General features: G+C 44.3%; 2 protein-coding genes across 4 annotated transcripts; both read right to left on the minus strand.

Moving 5' to 3' along the window:
- Positions 1–138: 138 nt before the first annotated feature.
- LOC106606839 (cAMP-dependent protein kinase catalytic subunit alpha) lies at positions 139–21,749 on the minus strand. Of its 3 annotated transcripts, none has more exons than XM_014203221.3 (10): positions 21,090–21,749; positions 10,904–10,965; positions 10,212–10,340; positions 9,830–9,928; positions 7,572–7,654; positions 7,303–7,429; positions 5,851–5,946; positions 5,451–5,573; positions 3,758–3,922; positions 139–3,419 (listed from the first exon to the last, which is right to left on the minus strand). In XM_014203221.3, the coding sequence occupies exons 1-10, from the start codon at positions 21,133–21,135 to the stop codon at positions 3,294–3,296; spliced, it is 1,056 nt and encodes a 351-aa protein (XP_014058696.1). In that variant the 5' UTR covers positions 21,136–21,749; the 3' UTR covers positions 139–3,293. The 3 variants fall into 3 exon arrangements, with proteins under 3 accessions (XP_014058696.1, XP_014058694.1, XP_014058693.2); XM_014203219.3 differs by lacking the exon at positions 21,090–21,749 and adding an exon at positions 15,701–16,097; XM_014203218.3 differs by lacking the exon at positions 21,090–21,749 and adding an exon at positions 12,764–13,069.
- Positions 21,750–22,888: 1,139 nt separating this feature from the next.
- LOC106606849 (histone chaperone asf1b-B) lies at positions 22,889–26,203 on the minus strand. The gene is made up of 4 exons (XM_045720104.2): positions 25,720–26,203; positions 24,809–24,924; positions 24,214–24,390; positions 22,889–23,738 (listed from the first exon to the last, which is right to left on the minus strand). Exons 1-4 carry the CDS (start codon positions 25,826–25,828, stop codon positions 23,547–23,549), a joined length of 594 nt encoding a protein of 197 aa, XP_045576060.1. The 5' UTR covers positions 25,829–26,203; the 3' UTR covers positions 22,889–23,546.
- Between the last annotated feature and the right edge of the window lie 403 nt (positions 26,204–26,606).

A 26,606-nucleotide genomic window follows, 5' to 3' on the forward strand; every position in this document is an offset into this window, starting at 1 on the left:
CATGGCATCCCCTCCACCAAGATGTTCCTACAAACAACCAAATGTAGTGTACAAACAGCAATACATTTTCTGCCAACATACACACACACATTCTGTTAGCAAAACAGTCTGTATAATCTACAAAATGCACTCATACAATTTAAATTTTAACAAGTAAAACTTTATTGGAATGATACATGTTGCAAAATATTACTTTATTTTTTTAACATACTCGTTGTGTCCTAAGGGTATCCGTCAAGTTCTCCAGAAGGTAAGATAATTAAGACTGTCGAAGGCAGATATACAGTATTGTTTCCGGGGGGGGGGGGGGGGGGGGGGGGTACAATAGACTACACCATCACTGTACCCAAATCAGGAAGGAAAAAGATTCAAATGTTTGTTGTTGAAAATACACTTAGAAAATATGAAAATTAAAGCAACCTTTTCTCCATGATGTAAAAAAATGGAGACGTTCAATATGAAGAGCATGTAAAACTAGAACGCTAACAAAGACAAACAGAGTGAAAAGATGAAGACAGAGAAGCTGACGATAGGGTTATAATGATGCCGGGGGAGTGGGAGGCGGTCAGTAGAAACAGGAACAAACATTTCATAGACATAAGGTCATGGGTCAGGAAAGCCAAATTACATTTTTAAAAGCTGTCACATCAGTGGTTCATGGAGCTTATCCCGCCACTCTAATCACTGAGTGACTTTTCCAGCACAAAACCTTAAATGTTTGCAGGACCAAATGGTAAAAATCTTTTTCTGAACACCAATTGACCAACTTTCTAGTCACAACTTAGGCTTACATTATCACATTTCTTTAAAAAAAAAACATTTTAAATATAGACATGATTTGAGAAGTGAGGTGTGCTTCGAAGGATCCTAGCAAGGCAGTGGCGGTGACTGAATACCTGTAGCTGGCACTGACCCTCCCTTACCACTAATGATGCTTAGAAAGATCAGAGGGATGCAAAACAATGAATCAAGCTAAATATCAGTTGGTTGTGGTATATGAATGGTTGCAAATCTCAAATAGTCATTAAAACATGTCATAGGTCTTGGACATCTTGCATGTTGTTTTTCGTCACATGCAAGAACCGTGATTTTTTTTAAATACAACATTTCTTCTTCAAAGAGCACAAGTTTGGAAGTCTATCTCCACTCGATACACATTTATTTTCTTCTGTAAAGTAGCCTTCTTACCAGACTGCTCCGGACATTCAGATGCAACCTCGAGGACTGCCAAAGAATCATTTTCAAAAATTGGATTTTGTGAACATTCGGTAGAAATAAGCCATACTACAATAGACTTAATGACAAAACTGATTGAAGGATAAATACTGTATATTATCAAACACAAGAAATGCATTTGCATGAGGTGCACAAGGTGTGGTGCCTAATGAAGGCTGGTGGAGGTCCGAATCACTCAACATTTAGTGTTTACATAGGAAATTAATAACCTTATTACCCCAAATAAAAGCTAGTGGGAAAACAAAGCCTTGTTGAAAATCAACTAAACCATGTCAATGTGTTGCGTCATCACACCCCTGTCTACAAACCAGCCTTTGGTGAGATTTGGGCTGCGATTGTCTTGCATCCAAAAATATGACATTGCAAATAAAATAATCACAGGACAGCTTTTCAAAATCCATGAATCAGATTGTTATACATTTTTTTTCCTCATGAGGAAAAGGAAAATAATTTGACAAATTTACATCCTGAATTCCAACAGTCATACATTGTGACAGTGTCCATTTGAAGATGATGATTTCAGGGGATGTAGGAGTAAACAGGCCAGCAGCAGGTTGAACAGAGCTGGTGAATTAACATGATTAAATCAGCATTAACTGTTCACATCTAACTGAACACTGAATGAAATGACAACATGATTTCGGGCAGATAAAAAGCGGGCCTTGATCCAGCCTACAAAAGGGGTAGGTGAGAGTCAGTTTGAACAATTTCAGATACCTCACCACGACCAGAGCTTTACGTCCTTTCACATCTTTTCTTTTAAAAGTGATATTATACAAAAATAACATGCATCATTTTGCTACTTTTTCCTGCGCATTAAAAACCACCACCTTCGTAGTTAACTGACAAACATGTCTGCGTAAGCAATGTCCTTACTTTTGCAAATTTGGCAGAATTCATACTTGTTTGTTTATTTCTGAAATCTTCATTTCGGTTTCACAGCTAAGAGACAACTTTGGAAAAAAAGATGGATATTCACGTTTTTCTATAATATATCAACATACATGTATAAATGTGCTATGAATGAAATAAACACTAGTCAGAGAAGAGAGTGATCATTATGTTAGTCACTGCGTTTTAACCCACCCTTCAACACTAACACACAAGCACAGATTGACTTGAGGACACAATGATCCTCAAAGGGTTTTAAAATGCTCTAATAAATTCAGTTGAAGAGGAAAAGACAGACTTAATTAACATCAGAAATGCTCATGTACACAATTTCACAGGTCCCGAAAAAAAAGGTATTAAGACCTAAATGAAAAGAGATAAATCATTGTTTCTCTGATCAAAAAGTAGTCAGCACTGCTTGAACTGCAAGCGATGAGAGAATCCTCCGAAACCAATAATCATGCCACAACGAGCGGACAGAAGGCGTGTGCAGTGTCAAGCTTTCAACTAGAAAGGGCACAAGGGCTGATGCCACCAATAGCCAAAGCTCTGCACCAATGCTTTCGACACGGTTTTGCAACCAGTTGGCATTATGATAGGCACGTCTGTTGGACTTGGTATTGCTTGGACAGATTCAGGATGGAGAGACAGAGAGGGGGGGGGGGGGGGGGGGGAAATTGGGGTAACAAGATAGGAGTGGGTGGACATTTACAAAACAAGAATGAGATGCCCTCATTCATTGAGAAGCTTGTAGAGAGGACCCACTCAGGAGGAGCCTAGTACCAGAACATCAATGCCTCAACCTGCCTGCAATGACTCAAAATGTGTCGCTACACCTCTGCCAAGATACAAACCAACTGAAGAGAGAGGTGGTTAGCCCCTGACCCTTCTACCCTTGCCACAAACACAAGAGGGAAAACAGGACATGGATAAGTAACAAGATGAGAAACAAATCAGAAAAGGCAACACTGCTGGCTCTTTCAGGTCTTTTCTCTCGTTCTTTTTCACTCGCTCTTCATTGTGGGGGGGGGGGGGGGTTGTTACATTGTTGATGTCGTAATTACAAAATGCAAGTTAGCAGTCCAGCTTATCACCTCTCCTCCCATTTCCTTCTGTTCCCGACATCTCTCTATATATCCGTCTCTTTCCGCTACTCCTGGTTGGGCCTAGAACTCGGCAAACTCCTTGCCACATTTCTCTGTGAAGGAGACTCGGATTTCCTCTTCCTCATAGTCGTCAAAGTTGCTGGTGTCACCGGGGCCTTTGCACTTGGGAATAAACGGTGCCTCCACCTGAAACACAGAGAAGACTCAGATTCTTGCTACTGTAGCATTCACAGTTTCATTCCTCAGTTTCTGACATGCGGTTTGACAGTCACTGGTGATTCACTGGTTACGGAAAACATGTTATTAGTCAAGTGGACCACGTTCCAACTCTGTAAGACTATGTGAGTAATGCATGTGTAACATGTCTCCAAACAAGACCAAGCCAAATGCATTAGCTCTGAATCATACCCCTTAAGCCATCCCTCCCTTTTCCAAACCCCAATCTCTCTGTCGCAACCAAACCTGCCTCTCTCCAGTGGCTATACAGTGAACAATAGAAGAGCCATGGAAGCAGGCCTTCTCACCTTCCTCTGGTAAATGGCAATCCAGTCAGTGGTGGCGAACCACTTGTGGCCCTTGATGTCGTTGACTCCGTTGCGCAGGTTTCCGAAGCGCTTGGTCAGGTCCACCTGGAGCAGGTTCCTCAGCAGGTCCTTCAGGTCCGAGCTGAAGTGGGAGGGAAAGCGCACCTGGGGACAGAGACATCAAGGTTGTGTTCAGTAGAAAACTTTCCAAAACAGAAAGAGAGAGGAACTATCTGACAGTCACTGGTCTTAAGTCATCCCTGGTCTTAAGTCATCCCTGGTCTTAAGTCATCCCTGGTCTTAAGTCATCCCTGGTCTTAAGTCATCCCTGGTCTTAAGTCATCCCTGGTCTTAAGTCATCCCTTACAGAAATGTACATTTTCCATAACAAAATTGACTCAGTTACAGCAGATCAGAGATTGCCCATAGACTCTGACAGGGCCTGTTTACTCTTTCCCCCTAATGATTATGGTTAAGATTGGGGCTAGATAAGCTGATCCTAGATCTGAGCCTATGAGAAACTTCAACAGGTATGTGGCTCACTGCAGAGAGAGGTCAGTGGGTCATGTAGACACCACAATATATTTACAGTGGGGCTGTGGAGTCATGATCTATGTAGAGGGGCATGGAAAATAGGTCAGGAGAAGTGAGCTAGAATTCAGCCTAACAAAGTGCTGTGTATGTATGAAGACACAAAGGTCAGGGGTCAGACGAGCATAATGCTCATGTGAATATAGCAACAAAAGCGGGAAAGGCACAGTAGGACAATAACAAGGTTTCCATCCAACCATTTTATGCAGATTAATAACTTGACACATGAAAAAAAAGTCACAACCGGGATGATGGAAACAGGAAATGCCGGTACAATTTTATAGACGCAAACAGACAATTTGTTTGTTCGACATGGTGGGATCTTTTTGTGTCTCCAAAATTAATTATGTGAGAAATGGCAGTGGAAACGCCTTTATGTGCAAATATTGATATAATAACCATCATATCGAAGTAAACTTGGAATCAGGTCGATAATATCTTGTGTGGTCCTCTCACTTTGACTTGGAAAAGCATGCAGTTTACTAAGCTACATATGAATTAAGTTATGAACTTCACAGGGTGGTGAAAGTATAAGGTGATGAGCTTGATGCTCCTTTCCAATAAATCTCCAGGGTCTTATTCTGGTCACATGATGATCGATGCTTGGCTGCCGTTTCACCCCCCAAATAATATTGCTCTTATCCATAATAATCTCAATGTAGGTAGCCTACCTGCACTGTATCTGCGAGATGTTGGCTGAGCGCACATGCCAAGACCAGAGTGGACACATTCGCTATATAAACAAGAGTTGGTTTTGTCACTATCAGTAGAGTTGATCACTTCGATGGAAACCCATTTAACATGTATTTTTCCATTTCAGTACATGGGAATTGACCTCAAAAGCTACTATGTGCAGTACGTCATCACGCACAGCCGTTTATTCACAACAAGTCTATTTGATAGAAACATCTCTGGTGGGAAAATATGCATATTTTAGAAGACTCACATGAAAATCTGTTTAAAATTAGATGGAAACCTAGCTACAGACAGCTAATTAGTTTGGAGGTAAATGACAATGAACTGCCTTATCTGACTGGTACTGAAAGCAGCTCTTAAAGGAAGAGTGTAATCTGGGTTTCTGTCTGATGTACTCTGTACTCACCTTCCCTGATACAATCTTCTCATAGATCTGAATGGGCTGGTCAGCAAAGAAGGGAGGATAGCCAGCAGCCATCTCATAAATCAGCACGCCCAGAGCCCACCAGTCCACTGCCTTATTATAACCCTGGGGGGGGGTGGGGGGGGGGGTAGAGAGAAAGAGGACTGTTAGATTCCCAGGGAAAGAGGCAGAACTAAGCACAAAAAGAAAGAATGGGAACGTGTCATAGATAGGCTCTTCTCTAGTCAGCGGTTGTAATCATGGTCAGAGTTGTTTGTGAGAGTGGCTGTAGTGACATGATCATTGCTGTGTAATGGTAATGACCCCTTTGTTGTGGTAAAAACCCCAGTGTTATGGATACGAGGTGTGACAGCAGGACGGGGGTTTGGTGGTGACCACTCACTTTGCTAAGGATGATTTCGGGGGCCAGGTACTCCGGAGTGCCACACAGCGTCCAAGTCCGGCCCTTCACTCGCTTTGCAAAACCAAAATCTGTTACCTGGGAGGAACACAGAGGTGTCTCAGCAATGACAATCAACAGTTCAGTTCTGACATTCGCTTAAAGTTATACTTCCAGGATTTTGGCAATGATGCCCTTTATCTACTTCCCCAGAGTCTGATGAACTCGTGGATACCATTTATAAATGTTTCTGTATCCAGTATGAAGGAAGTTGGAGGTAGTTTCGCGAGCCAATGCTAACTAGCTTTAGCATAATCACTGGAAGTCTATGGTATCAGCTAGCATCAGCTAGCCCTTTAACGCTTGAACCGCCTGGCCTTTCAGCCTACCAGCAGCCGCTAGAGAACGTTGCCGTGCGTATCCTTTAGCATATGTATCAGATGCATATCAACCCGCAAGGTGTAGCAAACATAAGCACAAAGTAAAATGTAAAAGAGAATTGTGTCAACCTGCAAGGCACTGTCAAATGATTAACATGGGCGTCAATGCTGATAAATAAGCATAGCAAACTCATTACACTCTTGTTGTTCTAGATTAAAGCAACGTCTTCACCCTTATCATTCAGTTAGGGCTAATTTAAATTAGATTGTGAAGTAACTTGCACAATTCTCACCTATTCCATCCATTGGTCATTCATTCAGGGGGTTGGCATCGTTTGCTTCCTTGGATAGAGTCCAGGATATGTTTTGCATTATTCTAAAGGCCTACTGCAACATGTAGAATGTTTTCGTTTCCCTTACAATACATTAGTAATAGCGTTATAGTAAATAAATCAGTCCCATAACGGCATCTTTTACAAAGTAAAACGTAAAAGAGAATGGTATCAACCAGCAGGGCAGTTAAATGATTTGATCTGACAAATAGGCATAACTAACTCATCATTACACTATTGTCTTCTTAAATCAACCTCTTCACCCTCCTCATCATTCAGTTTGGCCTCATTTCAATTACATTGTGTACTAAGGTTTATTTATTTAAGAGCATTTACAAAATCAGGGCATGTATAATGCATTTCATATGTTGTATGTACAGCACACCCATGTTTGTTCTCCATTAGTGCCACCTGTCTAGCTAGCTAGCCATTAGTGCCACCTGTCTAGCTAGCTAGCCATTAGTGCCACCTGTCTAGCTAGCTAGCCATTAGTGCCACCTGTCTAGCTAGCTAGCCATTAGTGCCACCTGTCTAGCTAGCCAGCCATTAGTGCTACCTGTCTAGCTAGCCAGCCATTAGTGCTACCTGTCTAGCTAGCTAGCCATTAGTGCTACCTGTATAGCTAGCTAGCCATTAGTGCTACCTGTATAGCTAGCTAGCCATTAGTGCTACCTGTATAGCTAGCTAGCCATTAGTGCTACCTGTATAGCTAGCTAGCCATTTGACTATGTGCGTGTTCTCACCTGTATGTATCCCTGGTTGTCAATGAGCAGGTTCTCTGGTTTCAGGTCTCGGTAGATGAGGTCCAGTGAGTGAAGGTATTCAAAGGTCAGAACAATTTGGGCGGCGTAGAAGCGGGCGTGGGGCTCACTGCAGGCAGAGAGACGAGAGGTCAGAGGGTAACGTGGACACCACAATACATTTACTAGGAGGCTGTTGTGGAGTCATGGTCTATGGGAAATGGGGAGGGTTAACTACTGTAGCCATTTGGTTATATTTCCAACAGACTCACCTGAACCTGCCAATTCTCCTTAAATGTGAGAACATCTCACCACCAGGGACATACTCCATCACCATATACAGGTTAGTGTTGTCCTACAGAGAGAAATATTTCACACATTTGAGTTGTGAACCTCACCTTCACACACAAACTTCGATGCATGTTCACACACACCAGGGTTTCCGTTATGAAAATGTGGCGCCGGACATTTGACCGCATTTCAAATTGACCAGACACGTTTGCATTGGGAGCGTAACCTGATCAGGGGGTCCACCCACGGTGCTCAGAATGACAGAAATCACATTTACATTATGGTCATTAATCATAACAGAACATGCAAGTTCTGGATGCAATGAGGTGTGTTCTTACCGTACACTTTGATGTTAGATTAACTGTCCACATGTACTTTTCCCTCAGCCAACAAGACCAGTAACAAATAGTAAAATCACTAGACTATGCACAGGCGGAGCGTGAGTTAAGTTTGGGGAAGCACATTTTCACCATAAAAAATTTACCTTTATAATAAAGCATTCCATGCATCATCACATTTGCAGACTTATGTAAGACGGCCTACTATTTTGTAATGTGATGAGTATATTGGATAGTCATAATTTAGGCTAATAATATACCTCAATCAAATGTTGACAAAAAAAGACAGTTGGATGCATGGCTGTGTGCATATAGCGTAGAGGCCTGGGCTACAGCAGACACCTTTCTATGAATGGGAAAAACACATTGAATTCTACTACACTTTGTGACTGGAGACAGAACCTTTAACACCACAAATTACAGGGTAGCCTATTCTGCTGCCATTGACAAACAGATCGATAAAAACGTCATTGCCCATAGAATAGGCCTATGAGAAGGGGAGACAAATAGAATGAGGTGCATCTAAACTGGAGGAGGAAATGATTGTCCAAAAACAAAACTTAAGTGGCACTGACCCAACAATGATAGAATGAATGAGCAGTGCACAGTCACTGGTGATCTGGCCGATGCTCTCCGCTGTTGCCAATAAGATAGGCTTACTGTTTAAGTTGAATTTTGATAACTAAAAAAGACAGTTGAGTCTTTTCATTGTCTTCTCTTTACAGAAATAGCCATATGCTTCCTAACTGTGTTTTCCCACAATTGATTTTGGAAATATTGCGATATGCCTAGATGGGCCTCTACTTTTCGATGACAGTGGCAACCCAAATTGCGCACCCTGCCTTTCCTTCCGACTATAGGCAATGCAATTTAAAACAATCTACAACTTATTTATTTTTTTAAGGCTAGGGGAAGCTAATGTTCCTCTGTGGCCAATTCATGCTTTAGTAGCCTCATTTGAATGATTGTATTTATTTATTTCTGTATAGACAGGAGTAGGCCAATTAGGCTATATCATTTTGGCAATTTAACTCAATTTACTTTGGGAAAGCTTAGCTTCCCCTGGCCTTTTGGACGCACCCCCTATGAACCTATGTCAATCTACTATCCCCCATAGTAGACAAGTTGACCTGTTCTATTGGTCAGCTTGTGGAGAAAGAAATAGCCCAAATAGACTGCGACAGCTGTGGGACGATAGAGCCCAAATTCATATAACCAGTAGGTCTGGCTACATAAAAACACAAATGAATGTGATACAACAGATCAGAACGTTTAGCTTAAAAATGTTGATCGACTACTAACATTATTAGCGCAGCAATGCACCAAGGCGACATGAGAACGTGCATTTGGCTACCGGACAATAAAAAAAAACTTGTTGAAAACCAATAGAACATGAGAGAAATAGTCTACTGGTTTCAATGCGATAAGGAAGTCTTTATTATAGAATTGCCTCCACAGACATGGTGTGATTTTGCCAAGGCTACTTTAAAGCAAGGTAAGACATGCCTCATAATATGTAGTAAAACATTTCAAATAATAAAGTAGCTATATGTTGTCAAAATGCAAACTACAATTTAAACGTGCTGATGAAGCCTGCGTTCCGTTGCATTTGAATGGTGAACAGGAAGCACACTTCAATTACCAGTTGAGAAGCTAAAATATTAGTTATTTTTAATCATGGCCCAGGAACTATTTTTAACACACAATTTAGATTTATTGCGCAATGATTGGGCTTATAAAAGCGCTGTCTGACAGATTTTCATGCTGTGAGCATGTGATAAGAGACATAATGAATATACACACACGCGTGCCAATTTAATTACACAAAATGATGCAAATTAACACTGGCTATTACGGGCCAACGGAAACCCTGACGCACCCACACACGCGTCCAGCAGTACCTTGAAAGAGTGCTCCAACCGCACCAGGAAGGGGAAGCTGACGGCCTGCAGGATGCGTTTCTCATTCAGCGTGTGTTCTATCTGCTTCAGCTTCACCACCTGAGGGGAACAAACCAGGACACCTTGTTAAGCAAGGAGCCCCCTACATCTCTGACTAATGGGCTGAGAGACAGTAACAGCACCAGGGTTGAGCGGGTCAATTCCATTTCACATAAATCAACGCACGAGATTAATATACATTTGTATTCTTTAATATAAAAATATCTATATGCATTGTAAAAGAGGACTTTGAGTCAATTCACTAACTGCATTTGAATGAAATCAAACCCAGCTCTGAAAACCATACAATGTACAACTGACTCCCTAGGCCACATTACCATACCTTCTGTTTGTCAAGTATCTTCATGGCAAAATGCTGGCCCGACTCTTTGTGCTTGACCAGCATGACTCGACCAAACGAGCCCGTGCCCAGGGTCTTCAGACGGTCAAAGCCATCCAAGGCCGCAGTGTTCTGGAGAGGAGAGCATGTCAGTTAGAACAGGGAAACAAGCCCAACACCAGCCAGAATGTCTATCAGGGTGCCAGAGTCAGGACGAGTAGCAACACTGGACTCAAACTACCCATCAAACTTCACACCGTCCTGTCAAAAAAACAGCAAAGGCAGGATACGATACGGATTCTGAGACATTCAAAAAGTGCAATGCATCAGGCAATTGCTGTTAGTCCTGCCAGCGCACACATATTACAGCAAAGGTATGAGTCATTCTTACATTACTACAATAGCAAATTAAACTTGTGTTAAGCTAAAAGAAAAAGTAGGGAAAGCGTTATGCTAAATGCTGCACATAATCAGTAAAGATATCATTCTATGTAGACCAGGTTCATTTATTATGTATGCCCCGAAGCATAAGAAAATGAAAAGTTCCAACAAATGTGATTCTAGTTAGATCCAGCAGAGGGCACACTTCCCTTCTCTCACCCAGGCGTAAATGACACTGGGCTGGTATGCTGGGGTCTTTCTGAGCGTGTGCAGGCCTATCATTCACTCCCACACTTCCCTCTTTCCCAACTCACCTGTGCTGGATTCTCCCATTTCTTGAGGAAATCCTCTTTGGCTTTGGCAAGAAACTCCTTCACTGTAACAGAGGGAACAGATGGTTTAGCACCTACCCTACTTCATGACACACTGATTCCACCAGACACATTTAGAGAACGAGGATGTTGTGATAGAGTTCAGCAGTGGTTCACGTCTATAACCACAGACCAGCGCTATAATATAAAGACTTCTCTGTAAGGCTAAACTGTGATATTTTGGAGATGAACTTGAGCGTGTGTTAGAGTGAGTCTTGTGTGTACCTTACCTGTGGCACAAGTATATCCTATGTGTAGCCTAGCCCAAGGCTGTCCATCTCCCTCACTCTGGCCACACACAGACAGGACTTATTTCCACTGATGTTGAAGCCAAATCGACTGAGTTCATGTTATCTAATACTTCCTCCTCCAGCCATGTCAGAACGGGAGCAGAGAGCCAATCAATACAGGCAGTCTGTGAATGTATTGTGTGTGTGAACACATTACTGTCTCTGTGCCAGTGAATGTGTGAGATTTTATCCACTCCAAAGTGACTTATCATAACCTTTATACAGTCGCACGCATGCACACAGACACGGCATCACATGCAGAAGTGCAGCACAGCTCTCCCTCTTATCTTTATTGGGCTGATTGTTGTGTGCTTTGTGGGAACATGTAGATACCAGCCCTTCCTCATTAATCCCTGCTCATATCTATCTGTGCCTCAACACTGAGGACAGTGGCTGGCTGCTACTTGTATGAAAGTACCACTCAACGCTGGCTGCTACTACTACTACTACTACTACGTTAGCACCACTCAACACTGGGGACACCGGCTGGCAGGCTGCTACTAGTAAGCAGTACTATTAATACTACTATAGGAGACAGAGGGCAGGGGGAGGAGGAGGATATGTACACTACAGTAAATCAATGGGTTTGTCAGAGGAAAGCTGAACATTTAAATCTATCACCCTCTTAAACCAGTATGCAATTGTCTTTAAATTAAAAGATTAAAACAGATCTTAAATCTTCCGTGTCAATTTATGGCTCATACATGGATAGCCAAATACACCATCTGTAATCTGGAGAAAGCCATGCATTCCTTACATTCCATAAACATTTTTTGTTCTGGCGAGCTGCTTGCTTGTCCCTTTCAAAGTAAAAACACAATTCGTAATATATTGTAAAAATTGGAATTCGTAACTTATCATACAAAATGGATGACGTTGTACACAATTGTTGGGGAACCATTTTGGCTCGTGAGAACAACTCAAACTACTGGATGAAAATATACAAAACCTCTGTAGCATCAGTAACAGTGAAAACCTCAAAGCCAGCCAAACCCTTGTGATCAGCACTAATATCTCCTCAGTGGTTCTGCTTTTCTCCATTCACAAAGGGGCTATAAACACCCACCCACCCCTCTAGCAGCTCTCTGGGGAACAACTCCAACCGAAGAGGAAGGCCAGAGAGCAGCACTGACCAAAGTTCATATAAACATGACAACATCCATGTTGCTCCCATGCCAGAGCCAATGAGAAGAAAAGCAGACTAGTCTCCTGGGAGAGTACATTTCCCAGTCAGTTTGTTCCTTTATTCCCAGCTAAGTAAACCCCAACAGAGTCTCCCATAGAAGACACCCCTTCCATACTGTAGGCCTACAGCCAGAACTAAGGAGTGGAGTGGAGTCTAGCTATCAAACAGCTCAACAGTTAAACCAACAATGGCCCAAGTGGAATTGACTTGATCTAATGCAGCCTTTTTGTTAGATTTGCGAGGCTCGGCTGCCACGAAAACCATCTGATGGGTAGAAGATGATTCCTGGTCCTTCTAGCCTTCCTCTCCACTGCCACCCTCCCTTACCGTCAGGGATCACTATGGGCATCTCTGGTGCTGCAACCGCTGCCTCTGCAGCCCCGGAGCCAGAGGTGGGCCCAGACTCCCTCTTCCTGCTACCATGCCTCCTGGAGCTCTTCCTGTGGCTGTCTGAGCCTGACATCAGCCCTGTCACTTCTACGTCGCAACGTGCCTCTTCTTCCTCGTTCCTCCTCACAGTGGTTGGCTCATCGCCCCTTCTCCCATTACATTCAGATCCAGAAACCCAGACAACCTTCAACCTCCTTGGTTTCTTCTCTCACCTTCTACATTCACTTCCCAGTTTCATCTGTCTGTCTTGTGTCCTGGCATAGAGCAGAGCTCACTCCGCAGCCAGAGCCCCTGGTAGTCCAGAGCCAAACAAACAAAGTCCACAGTGCTGTGCTCTCGTTTCAACAACTCACATAGATCAATTGGACCTGTGCTCCGTTTGTATCTATATTTATTCTGCACACAGTTCTACCTCCTGTTCCCTATCCTGTAAACACACACATCAACAACAGGGGGAGGGTAATCACCACAGCCGGGGGTTATATTTATGAAGCCCAGAGAGGAACTCTCCTATGGAAAAAAAAGTCATGACAGTCCTCTGTTCTCTCAAACCAGGAGATCAACCTGAATTCCTGGCACCATCAATATTACTCTCATCAACACAACCCATCAGTAGACCAAGAGTTTTTCCCTGCTCAGGTCATGTGATCAGGAAAACCTCCTGGGTCTATGTAAGTACCCATGTGAGATGCCACAGCAGGACAGTGTGAAACCATTTCAGATGTTTTCCAAAGAGGAGCTTTTCTAAAGAAAAACCACAGTCACAAACCAACCACAGCAGTCACAAACCAACCACAGCAGTCACAAACCAACCACAGCAGTCACAAACCAACCACAGCAGTCACAAACCAACCACAGCAGTCACAAACCAACCACAGCAGTCACAAACCAACCACAGCAGTCACAAACCAACCACAGCAGTCACAAACCAACCACAGCTAAAACACATCCCCTCTAGTGCCCAATGCAACACACCACTGTGCCCCTGCATCCAGGATCGATGTCCCGATCAATCCCATCTCTCCCCTGGGCTTGGCTGGGACCCTGTGACGCAGGCACAGGGGGTTAGATTGGGGCGCGCTGACCGAGATTTCACTCTGGAGCCCACCAAACCACATCCAGTCCACATCAGACCTCATTTATAGAGCACACAGCCCGCAGGCAAGGCATTAGAGACAGTGGACGAGTGGAGCTGCACAGTGAGACGTGGGGGAGGGGGTGATACAGAAAGCCACACTAGAGCAAGGATGCAGAGAGACATCTGTTGGGTGTGAGAGAGTCCAGAGGAAATAAGTGATAAGTCCACAACCCAGCCACTTCACAGACCTCAGTCCTTACAGTCCTTGTGGTTTGCTTCTCTGGCCACTGTACTGTCAGGTACTTAGGTTCAGTCAGCACCTGGAGTTACAAGAGGTGAGAGTGACTGGGCGTTCTTACAAGAGTATCTGAGCACGCCCAGAAGAACACAGTGCCTTTAAAAAGAGTCAAGAAGTGCTGTGCTATACAAATACCAGCCTGGCCCTGTTATGCAAGCCAGTGTAAACCACCCTGCCAGACACACATATTTATAGCCACAGTGGAAGCTCCACCTTGACAGTGTAGCGTCACAGGGCCAAATGGATGTCATTTCATATAGAGGGCCTGTCTACTGAGCAGTACCCCCACACACAGAGAGGGCCTGTCTACTGAGCAGTACCCACAGAGAGGGCCTGTCTACTGAGCAGTACCCACAGAGAGGGCCTGTCTACTGAGCAGTACCCACAGAGAGGGCCTGTCTACTGAGCAGTACCCACAGAGAGGGCCTGTCTACTGAGCAGTACCCACAGAGAGGGCCTGTCTACTGAGCAGTACCCACAGAGAGGGCCTGTCTACTGAGCAGTACCCACAGAGAGGGCCTGTCTACTGAGCAGTACCCACAGAGAGGGCCTGTCTACTGAGCAGTACTCACACAGAGAGGGCCTGTCTACTGAGCAGTACCCACACAGAGAGGGCCTGTCTACTGAGCAGTACCCACACAGAGAGGGCCTGTCTACTGAGCAGTACCCACACAGAGAGGGCCTGTCTACTGAGCAGTACCCACACAGAGAGGGCCTGTCTACTGAGCAGTACCCACACAGAGGGGCTGTCGACAACAATGGAATGACATGTTCAGATATGTAAACTCAGATTGAAGGAAGCTAGGGTGAGAGTCAGACATCTTGTCCCCGAGACAGACACATGTGGCCCGGAGCCCATATAGAGGGAACCCCGCTGGACAGACACACTGACAGGTTTCCCGGGAGACAGACAAACGGCTTCCCTGGAACTTTGTGACGCAGCCGACACCAGGCAACAGAACAAACACGAGGTGCTGAATCAAAAAGAGCTGTGTGTGTTAGCCACACATCAGTCTAAAACAACAAACCTAGCCAAAAACCAAAGCTAATCAAATCGAGTCTACTTCCGTAAAACCCGGACCAAAGCATAGTCATCCTGTCCAACACACACAGCTGTCTTACTATACTTGTGACGACTTTTTGGGGACTAAAAATAGATTCCCATTCAAAATCCTATAATTCTAACCCCAACATTGCCTTTTTACAAGTGAGAATCAGCAAAATCTCCACACTTCTGAATTTTAGTTGGTTTAGCATTTTTTGTGAGCGCTTTTGGTACTCACAAGTATAGTAAAACGCACACAGAGAGCACCGAATCCACAAGAGAACTGGAAAACAGTGCGATTATGTGTATGGACAGCTGACACACCTAGTCACAACCCCCCCCCCCCCCCCCCCCCCCCCCACCCTCAAGCCACTCCAACCAATCACTCCCCTCCCTCTGAGCGTCCGTGGGAACAGGCTCCGCCCCCTTGCTCCAGTCCAGTCAGTCACTCACTCCAGCAGTGGACCTCTGGCTCCTCCTGTGGCTGGCAGTGTCTGCCCTCCCCACCGCTGGTGTTTCCCAGACAGGGCCCACCGCGCTGGAACAGCCTCCCCGCCAGCCTGTGCAGCACCGACATGGCACTAGCCTCGGACCTGTAGCAACTAGCGAGGAAAGTGTCCTTCAGAGAGGAGCCCTGAACTTCGAGACAAGGGGAGCAGCACCGACCCTTGAAGAATTCTGTATAGGAGGTGGGATATCTGACTAGACTTGAAGCTGTCCTGCCATGTAGGTAGAGACGAAGCCTGACACTGGGCAGCAATGAGTCCAGAGGCTCCTCCACTTCCTGCCTGAGCTCATACACTGTCCACCCTGCTCCTTCCTGTGGGCCCTGGCTCAGCGCTCCACAGCAACGCCTCCGCTATGTCCGTCTCTTCCCTGATACAGAGGTCAAGCCCGGGCTGAGAGACAGGGTCCACCTGAGCCGGACCTTAACCCTCACCGTCCTCTATAGTCTCGTCTCTCAGAGCAGGCTACATGTAGTCCTTTTCCTCCGGTTGTCTAGTTGAAAATAGCTGCCCTGCCGTGGTGGGCGTAAGCGTCTGAACCCCCAGTTTGCACCTGTCTCTGGGGATCAGGGCGGGCCCATAGCAAGGCCATCCAGGCCGATAAGGATGTCAAGCGTGGCATGTGGACAAACCTCCGACGGCCCTGGGACCTCCTCTGCCCCCGCCCAGGGGTCGGATCTTAGCACTGTGCAGCTCTCCGCTAATCCCTCCAGTAATACTACATCAACACCATTTAAAAACAAAGCTGTGTGCTTAGACAACTGAGAGGCGGTGGAGCTGTGATCTCTGGGCAGCCTCGTTTCAGTGGGACAGACAAGGGTTAATGCTACCAGGCTGGTCCGCTCTTCACATGTATGCTCTATAAGCAGCCAAGGCTCATTTCACAGATACATTGGCGTGCGCTTGGTTGGAATGGGTAACAGCTAGTGTTATGGATGCATAGCCTACACAACACTGTTTCCAAACCTGCTCCGGGACTGCCACTCCTCTACTTGTAAACAGAAAAAGCATTTCATGGAGTTTGGATGGGATGCTGCATTACATTCACCCTCCATGGAAAAGCTCTATTAGAGAAGGTGGTTCATTTCCATAGAGATACTGAACATTTCCGTTAGAGGGTTAAAAGACCAGGATATCAATGAGGGAGAGACAGTCACCACTTATAGAGAAGCAGAGACACAGTGGAACAGATAAGACCCTAGCCAGGGAGGAAAAGGGAAGCAGCGGGGAAACAAATGGATGGCACCGACTAAAAGAAGCTGCGCAGAGCAGCTTGAGAGGGAGTCACGACCCAGAGATGGGCAGGAGGGCACACAGAGTGTTCTTGTTCATCACATGATGTTCAAGAGACTCCTCAGCGTCACAGTTCAGCCTGGAGAGGATCACACCACCCGCATCATATGACCCCGCCCATGTGCCTTCAGTGTCCCACCACGCCCTCCTCTCTCCTTCAGTCAAGTACAGTGTGGGATTCAAGGCTGATGACCACTACTGTGTTTACATTGGGGTTCCCCCGGGTAACAGCCATTATATAAACAGTCAGACATCTGGCAAAGTTTGGCTTCTTAAAGTTGTATAGGCTGGGGCAGGGATAAACACTGAAATCCCCCAAAAAAGAGGACCATAACAAGGACTATTCTGTCCTCTATTCCAAACTAGGCTGACTATTTCTCCTGAAAACCTGCATCCAAAAAGGACATCTGCGGTGTGTTTAAGTCCTATACATAGCGATTTACACTGAAAGTAGAGGATCTTCCCCTGCTACCTGACAGGTGTGCCTCTGTAGTGGCACCGATTGGCCTAGATCAGGGAAGGGTAACTGGCAGCCTGTGGCCGCCTCTTGGGTCAATTTCCCCCCAAGCAATTTTTTTATAATATATATTATTTAGGGGAGGGGGGGGGACTCAGACTGGGTCTGAACTTACTTTTGAGCGTTAGAATCAAATGTTATTTGTCACATGCTTCGTAAACAAACGGTGTAGACTAAAGGTGTCTGCATGCTTCCCAGCCAAAACAGTTCGGAAGTGTTTGCGCATATATTATGACGACATTGTGATGTTGTTTTTGGACTTTGGAGAATGTTTTTCCGGCTGTTCGGGCCCACATTTTTTCTGGAAGCAAGCAGAGTTCAGAGCCCCGTCGGTGATTGGTCAACAGTAGGGATTCTTCAATAAAGTATTTTTCATTCAACAAAATAACACATTTTCATGCACATTTTTTTATTACAAAATACTGCGCCAAACATCTTAGTCACACAATTTCACATCTAACTAAGATCTCTGCAAAAACGTCAACATTTGACAGAATTCTTAAGTTATCTTAGATTATTTATAATTGAGGAAGTGTATACTGGCTACGGCATCTCAAAAAGGACAAATAGTACTATTGCCACATTTTTCAAGCGAAGGTCTTAAGAGAATATGCAAGCACCCTCGTTCGGTTAGCCGAGTTCGGCTAGGCGCCAGCCGAACAGAAGCATGCCGACGCCTTAACAGTGAAACGCTTACTTACAGGCCCTTCCCAACAATGCAGTGAAAAATATTTAAAATAATAACACGAGGAATAAATACACAATGAGTAAGGATAACTTGGCTATATACACGGGGTACCAGTACCAAGTCAATGTGCTGGGGCACAAGGTAATTGAGATATATGTATACATATAGGTAGGGGTAAAGTAGCCAGGTAGCCTAGTGGTTAGAGTGCTGGGCCAGTAACCGAAAGGTTGCTAGATCGAATCCCCGAGCTGGCAAGGTAAAATCCGTCATTCTGCCCCTGAACAAGGCATTTAACCCACTGTTCCTAGGCCGTCATTGAAAAATTAATTTGTTCTTACCTGCCTTGCCTAGTTAAAAAGGTAAAATAAAAAGTGACTAGGCAACAGGATAGATAATAAACAGTAGCAGCATGTGAGATGAGTCAAAAGAGTTAGTGCAAAGAGGGTCAATGCAGATAATCCAGGTAGCTATTTGGTTAACTGTTTAGTAGTGTTATGGCTTGAGGGGGGTAGAAGCTGTTCAGGCTCCGGTTGGTTCCAGACTTTGTGCATCGGTACCGCTTGCCGTGCAGTAGCAGAGAGAACAGTCTGACTTGGGTGGCTGGAGTCTGACCATTTACGGCCTTCCTGACATCAACTGGTATAGCGGTCCATGATGTCAGAGAGCTCGGCCCCAGTGATGTACTGGGCCATACACACTACCCTCTGTAGCGCCTTGGGGTTGGATGCCACGGGGTTGACATACTAAGCAGTGATGCAGCCAGTCAAGAGGCTCTCAATGGTGCAGCTGTAGAACTTTTTTAGGATCTGAGGGCGCATGCCAAACCTTTTCTGCCTCCTGTAGGGGGAAGAGGCTTTGTTGTGCGTTCTTAACAACGGTGTTGGTGTGTGTAGACCATGTTAATTCCTTAGTGATGTGGACACCAGGAACTTGAAGCCCATGACCCGCTCCACTACAGTCCCGTGGATGGGGGAAGTGTTCGGCCCTCCTTTCCTGTGGTCCACAATCAGCTCCTTTGTCTTTCTAACGCTGAGGGAGAGGTTGTTGTCTTGGCACCACACTGCCAGGCCACTGACCTCTCTAAATTCGGTCTCATCGTTGTCTGCGATAGACCTACTACCACTGTCTCATCAGAAAACGTAATGAAGATGTTGGGAGTCATGCACGGCCACGCAGTCGTGGGTGAACAGGGAATACGGGAGGGGAGTAAGCACGCGCCACTGAGGGGCCCCCGTGTAGAGGGTCTGTGTGGTGGGTGTGTTGTTGCCTAACCTCACCATCTGGGGGCAGTCTATCAGGAAGTCCAGGATCCAGTTGACGATGGAGTTGTTCAGTCCCAGGTTCCAGCGCTTAGAGATGAGCTTAGAGGGCACTATGATGTTCAACAATGAGCTGCTGTCAACGAAAAGCATTCTCACATAGGTGTTCCTCTTGTCCAGGCGGGAAAGGGCAGAGTGAAGTGCAATAGAGATCGCATTATCTGTGGATCTGTTGGGGAAGTATGCGAACTGGAGTGGGTCCAGGGTCTCTGGGATGATGGTGTTGCTGTGCGCCATGCAAAGCATTTCATGGCTACAGATGTGAGTGCTACGGGGCGATAGTCATTTAGACAGATTACCTTGGCGTTCTCGGGCACAGAGACTATGGTGGTCTGTTTGAAACATTGGTATTACAGAGAGCGAGATCACACAGTCATCCAGAACTGCTGGTGCTCTCATGCATGTTTCAATGGTGTTTGCCTCAAAGCAAGCATAGAAGGCATTTAGCTGGTCTGGTAGGATCGTGTCACTGGGCAGCTTGTGGCTGAGTTACCCTTTGTAATCTGTGATAGTTTGCAAGCCCTGTTACATCCGACGAGCATCAGAGCCGGCGTAGTATGATTTGATCTTAGTCCTGTATTGACGCTTTGCCTGTTTGATGCCTCGTCAGAGGTCATAGCGGGATATCTCATAAGCGTCCAGATTAGTGTCCCGCTCCTTGAAAGCCACAACTCTAGCCTTTAGCACAATAGTAGAATACACAAGGTGCAATTGCAAAATGTGGTTGTTCATCAGCAGTTTCTCTTGTTATGTCAGCTAACTTTTTTTAGGTTGGTAAGTTAGCCTAGCGGTAAACTAGTCTAAACTTGTTGTAATCATGGTTGAATTACCGACCGGGGTGGCCCCATCGATTTTGTTAGTCACTCTCAGTCATATATTAAAAACATTTATCTCGACCTTATGGCAAAATGTGTATAACTGTTGGAAATTAGCTGTAAACCTGCAACAGTTTCTCTACGCCCCATGACAAAGTGTGTAGAACTCCAGGAAATTAACTCATATAACTTAAATGTAGCTTAGGGCCCACAAAAGGCTTTAGTTTTGGGCCCCCAAAGGCATTCTTTGGAGCCTAGGCCTATGACTGCAAGTGTGGGTATCAATGTGGTTACGCAGACTCTCGAGCCACTGCGGCCCCAAATGACTTCAGATTTGTTGTGGCCCCCACCCCATCAAAGTTGCCCATCCCTGGCCTAGATAAAGATGCAGTACAACCAAACATACAGGTGAAAGGTAAAGGCTTTACCTTTGTCAATAATCATAGCTATATAATCTTATCAACAAGAGGTAGAAGTGGAGGGTCTGGGGCGAGTACAATTTACCATACACGCTTACAAGGCTGGAGATTGGAAAGAATACATACATGTAATGACTAAGTTACAAGAGGATCTTGAATGCATATTGTATCTTACTTTCATCCCTCCCGTATAGCAATGAAGACATGTAACAAACCTTAGTTACTGCTAGTTGTCAAGCAGTTAGTACTACTAACAGTTACTAGTAGGAAGCAAAATAAACTCACCACTTTCCATCTCGTTGCCCTTCTTGGCGGTGGGCGCGTTGCCCATGATTGCAGGTAGATAGGGTTCCCTTGGATCTGGGTTACTTTTGAGTTTTCACGAGCCTTTGGAGTTCTGTATTTGAGGTAGCTAGCTACTAGCTGGCTGCTATCATGGCTAACTAGCCAGCAGTGAGGTGTCAATTGTACTCCGCTACTACTTTTCCTTTATCCGGGGTTGGGGGGTAAACTAGCTAGCTGCACAGGCTAGCTAGCTGGCCAGCCAATGGCTAGCCAACGACCTAGCTAGCTAGCCGGTTTTCCCTCTATTTCGGTAGGGAATGTTCCTTAACTCTCCCTGGTACAATCAAGAACGTCGAACCGGTTCGGCGCGCCTGGCTGGCTCGCTAGCTATCGTCGCCTTCCTAGCTATCTATCAGTCACTTGCAGACCCCACTAAAGGCCCTTGACTTTCCAATGTATTCCGACACAAAAACCTTATATATCCACTTTTCCAAGTAATTATTATTGCAAATCGATAGCAGCCCCTCCCTTTCCTTGAGCTCAGGTCCGATGATTTCTCAGGTATCAGAACAGATCAGCTGTGGCTTACTTGCCAAAATCAACAGTCCTCCATTAATCCTCAGACTACAGAGAGACGAACTCTTGCTTCAGAGATCCACCCCCTGAATATACCTCATTGGCCAATACTTATGTGACAGACAGTACGAGACAACTGTTGATTGGATATGCATCAGTAAATCCAAACGTTGTGATGTTGTGATTTGTCTATTGGTATCTGTCAAATTGTCTTTTTAGCCCGCCTTCTCAGACCAGCTAATAACGTCATCTATTATTTTCCTCTAGTTTACCAAATGGTTGGTTTTTCCTTGCTGATTTTGGTTAACTCAATGGTCGGAAAATACATGTATGATTCACCTCTTCCAAAAGTTCGTCTTATTCGTGCATAATAAAGTATTATCGAAATGCAAGGCCTGTAGCAAACTGTCCCTATACCGACCCCTCCCGCCCGACTAATCCGTGATTGGCTGTGTGACGTCAAGACGGGCTATTTTTAGAAAGTTGGTCAGAATTGAACGCACACGGAGACTACATTTTCAGAATATCTAAAATAAATATGGATTATCTCGGAGTACACCACTTGATACATTCCAAGTTATCGGTAAATTTACATTTATATTGAGTAATTTAGCAGATCGACTGCATCTTAAAACAGCTAAATTTGACAAAAATGTAAATGTTAGTATGACTGGCAAGGAAACCAGTGTCATTTAGTTCTATTTCATATTGCACGAATCGTCCTAGATATCAGATTTTACCACCAGACAGCCCACATTCACATACCGCTTTTGCCATTATCTCCTATGCAGAAAATGACAGTCATACATTTCATAGTTGTCAATAACTGCAAGCGTCCATACGTGCAAGTTTTTTCAGCAAACCGTTCACAAAAGGATTACAATTACATTCAGTAAACTCTGAAGTCAATGACAAGAGAACAGGATTCAGTGAAAAGGGGAGATTTGCATGTTAACATTTTCACAATTTTGTCTTGAACACAGCTGTAAATCAAATTGCACGGCAACAAGCAAGCCAGGCTATTCATTTCAAAATGTGCACTATAGGTGAGCATACTACACTACAGATATTTTTGAATGTAACAAATAGTCGAGGAAGCCCCACCCATTATTTTCATTGCAAAACCCTTCAAAGTTAAAAAAAAAGGTGATTCTCCTAGAGTTCCAACATCTGCCATTTTCATCACATCTCAAAGCTTGTCAGGGACAATCACACACATCACATAACAAAAAGATATTTATTTCAAAAACAAAATGGCACACAGGAAAATAAACATATGTACATACCATTATTAGCACCCCCCCCCCCCATCCAAAAGTCTCCCAAAACACCAACAGGGAAAAGTGTAACTCAAATGCTATAAGGACTATAACTACTGAAACACAATGGCTCAGAAAGTACAAAAGAATACCACCATTATTTTCCTTCCTGCAACTTGGGTCATTTCTTCCTCCATTTTGCTTCACTAGTGTCATAATCCTGTTGGTATTTACATCACATAATTAACAGCTAACTAATTGGTGTGAATCAGTATTTCTGCCAATTAGCTGCTAACCATCTATGGAAACTTGGATACTTCAGCTGTCGCCCTGTTGATAGTATTAAAAATGAAGGGATGAATTAGTTTTAAAACTTCTTTTCACCACGTTATAGACATGAAAGTGAAAAACTTCCAATAGATAATAAAGATTACTCCAGAAAGATTGTCTTGGTTGCAAGACACTGTAGTCCAAGGTGAGAGTGTGTTGTTGACAGTTTCTGGGAAATAAGGGCAGCTGTAAGGCAAAGCTGGCTGTACATCCAAGTCAGAATGTCCATGTCCATTCTTCTGCTTATAGTGCTTGGGTTGATCAAAGATTATGTGTATTTGTATGTTTCCCTCTACAAGCAGTCCATAGAGTTGTCAGGTAGCAACCCTATGGGTGGGGCCTTGCCCGGGAGGCAAGATGGGGGCAGCATAGAGTTGGGGGCAGGATCCACATTCTCTGAGTCTTCCATCCTTTCTGCACACCCTTCCCAGTTGATATGGAATCTTGTTACACGTGGGTTCGAAGCCAAAATATTTCTCTGGAGCTGGAAGACAAACAGCATTAAGGTGGAAATTATTCAGTAGATGTCTTATTGCAAATATAAGTACATGTTCCATTTTTACATTATACTAAAGCCTGAGCAGTACTGTGGCACACGTCTCCCTGATGAGTGAGCGGAGTTTGCACTTTAAGACCAATGTATTAATGGATATTTCGCCCTTCCACAACGCAAAGGTTTAATTTCATTCCAAAAAGTTGTCCCCTCTCCTCTGCCATCATTCATTCCCCTTCATAGATCTGATAAAAATTGGTTGGTGTAAGCAATAGCTCCACCTATTTTACTCAATATTAATGTAACAGTCCTGTCAGATCTGTGAATGGTAGTGAACAAGTAAAGTGCAAGTAAGCATTTCGTTGGACGGTGTATACCTTATGTATCCTGTACATACGACTAATAAAACTTGAACATCTTCCTGGAAAGAAACAGTCAAGCACACCCATTGAGTTTCCTCCTTTACCTGTCCATAGTCAGGTTTTATGGGTGGGTTTTCCCGCAGCTCAGGGTCGGTGTACTCGTTGTTGACGTAGTACCCGATACGAATGAACTCCTGTCCGCGGTATGTACAGGTGATTAGCGCCACAGTTACACCGACAGCATCACTTTCTGGAATCAGACCCGTGTTTGGGGCATCCGCCTGTTGAAGGATAACATACTGTAGATGAGGTGCAAGGACGAAGGCAGGAGAAGAGCGGGGTAAGAGGGAGGGTGTAGTTTCTATATCTGGTTTCTCCAATACAGCACCAGTGTGTCGCTAGTGATTATGTTATAAGCCCAGTGTTATTTTTTTGGGAACGGTTTCCATTGCTAGGGCTGTCACTAAGGACAGAATCAACAACCTCTGCATCATCAAATCAGTTGCTTTTGTTCACAGTTGGCCATTGTTATGTAAATTATATCTGAAAAGTACCAGTGGCCTGGCCTTGGCCCCAAGTCAGAGCAGGTCCACTGGGAGAGAGAGAAATGAAGAGGGGCAAGGAAAGCTGCTGCCAGACTACTGCTGAAATAACATTGTTAGTTACTGCCATCTATAAATAAAAAATAAAAAAACTCACCTGGAACACAAACATGTGCCTCCCGGCTGGTACTGGGCCAACCAGAACAGAGTCAAGGGTCTGGTCATACTCTTCACTCTCTGCTGAACCCACATATATGATCTTCCACTCAAGATCTGCAACACAGAAAATTATAAAGTCTCAAATCACTATCTTCCGGCCCACAAACTCAGTTCGAAACTTTGGAGAAAGCAAGGAAATAGCTGGAATGAAGACTGCTTTGGTCAGAAGGCTGTTGAAGACTGCTTTGGTCAGAATGCTGTTGAAGTCTGCTTTGGTCAGCATGATGTTATCAATGACACCTGTGAAATGATTTGATTGTTTGGTAGATAACGCAAGGCAAGTGGACATGTCAATGTGTGTTCTAGAAGTTAACGTTAGTTACCTCCGTCAGAATTCCCCGCCGCCAACCAAATATAAACAAAAGTTGGACACCATTCTGGCTAAGCTAGCCAGCTACAGGCAAAATAGCCAACTAACTAGCAATATCAACTAACTGGCAATATCAACTAACTACATTGTGTAGCTAAACACATTCTTTTAAACGAGCCAACTCTTTGTTCAGTAGACACATAAGGAATTAATTAACCATTCTTTGCCACCTGTCGAATAATTACTTTGTTAATTCTCATCTGGCGATTTATGGCAAGTTTGCTAACGTTACCTCGCTAGCTAAATTGCCAGTTTGAACATGAAGTAGTTGATCATCTCAGAGCTAACTAACTAGCGAGATTCTCAACTAGGCCAGCTACTTCATGTTCAAACTGGCAATTTAGCTAGCGAGGTAACGTTAGCAAACTAGCCATAAATCGTCTGAGATTTAGTTAGCGAGGTAACGTTAGCAAGCTAGCCATAAATCGTCAGATGCGAATAAACAAAGTAATTATTCGACAGGTGAGCACAACACTTACCTTCTGGCAGGTCTTCCATGCACTCAAATGTTATTTCGAATTGAAATGGGTTTCCGAATCGACTCGGGTTATCGAGGACAGCGACATTTAGTACTTGAACCTTCGCCATTATTGCGGTTCCGGCTGCGAGTGACAGACACGCTGGCTGAGTGGCTCGCAAATTTTCCCGGGGAAGGTTTCAGGCCTCAACAATGTAGCAACTAGCAAGCAATGTTCTCACGCAGCGTACACTAAGATAAATTCTATCACTGAAGGAATTCGGTTGTTGTATTTAAAAATGCATCTGATTTCGCAGGTTGACAGCTTCGCTTTAGTGTAATTTTGAAATGACTAGGTATATATATATATCGTATTGTTATGATAGCCTGCTATATGAGCCAATCATTTCTACAGAAATTGTATTTTTTAAAGAAAGGGCCATTAATTTTTTAAGTATTTACTGTTATCTGGAATATTCCTCTGAATAGTTTTGTTCAAAACAGCTATTTCAAAAACCACCCACCAGTAAATTTCACAAAGCCACCAAAATGTCGAATGAAATGGGGCGGGTGGTTTTTCTGTACTAAACGATGATTCGCTGGGTAGAACAACAGTAAAGCTATGATTGGCAAGCAACAAGTACCTTGTTCTGGAACAGCGCCACAAGACGCGTGCAATTACAAAACGTTTCAGGTAGAAATTCAATTGACAAGTCCCTGCTCCCCCATGTACCCCACTGCTTTGGTCAAAGCAAACAAACACAACCACTGTACCAAATTCGGCCACTCTTTTAGATGGAAACATGTCTACATTCCAGTCTGGAGTGAAGAGGAAAGTCCCAAGACTATTTCATTTTTGGTCCCATAATGTCTACACCACATTTGTGTGTGTTTCAGTGGATTTGTGTA

This window comes from Salmo salar, chromosome 06 (genome assembly GCF_965601325.2).
Source record: "Salmo salar chromosome 06, fSalSal1, whole genome shotgun sequence".
In the NCBI taxonomy this organism is placed as follows: domain Eukaryota; kingdom Metazoa; phylum Chordata; class Actinopteri; order Salmoniformes; family Salmonidae; genus Salmo; species Salmo salar.

Coding starts and splice junctions, on each gene's coding strand:
- LOC106606839 (XM_014203218.3), bottom strand. CDS start 12,899: ATGTCAGGCTCAGACAGCCACAGGAAGAGCTCCAGGAGGCATGGTAGC. Junction 9,929..10,211: donor AGATACTTGACAAACAGAAG/GTATGGTAATGT, acceptor TGTTCCCCTCAG/GTGGTGAAGCTGAAGCAGAT. Junction 5,574..5,850: donor CCGAAATCATCCTTAGCAAA/GTGAGTGGTCAC, acceptor ACCCCCCCCCAG/GGTTATAATAAGGCAGTGGA.
- LOC106606849 (XM_045720104.2), bottom strand. CDS start 25,828: ATGGCGAAGGTTCAAGTACTAAATGTCGCTGTCCTCGATAACCCGAGT. Junction 24,925..25,719: donor CATGGAAGACCTGCCAGAAG/GTAAGTGTTGTG, acceptor TCTGTGTTGCAG/ATCTTGAGTGGAAGATCATA. Junction 24,391..24,808: donor GGCACATGTTTGTGTTCCAG/GTGAGTTTTTTT, acceptor ATCCTTCAACAG/GCGGATGCCCCAAACACGGG.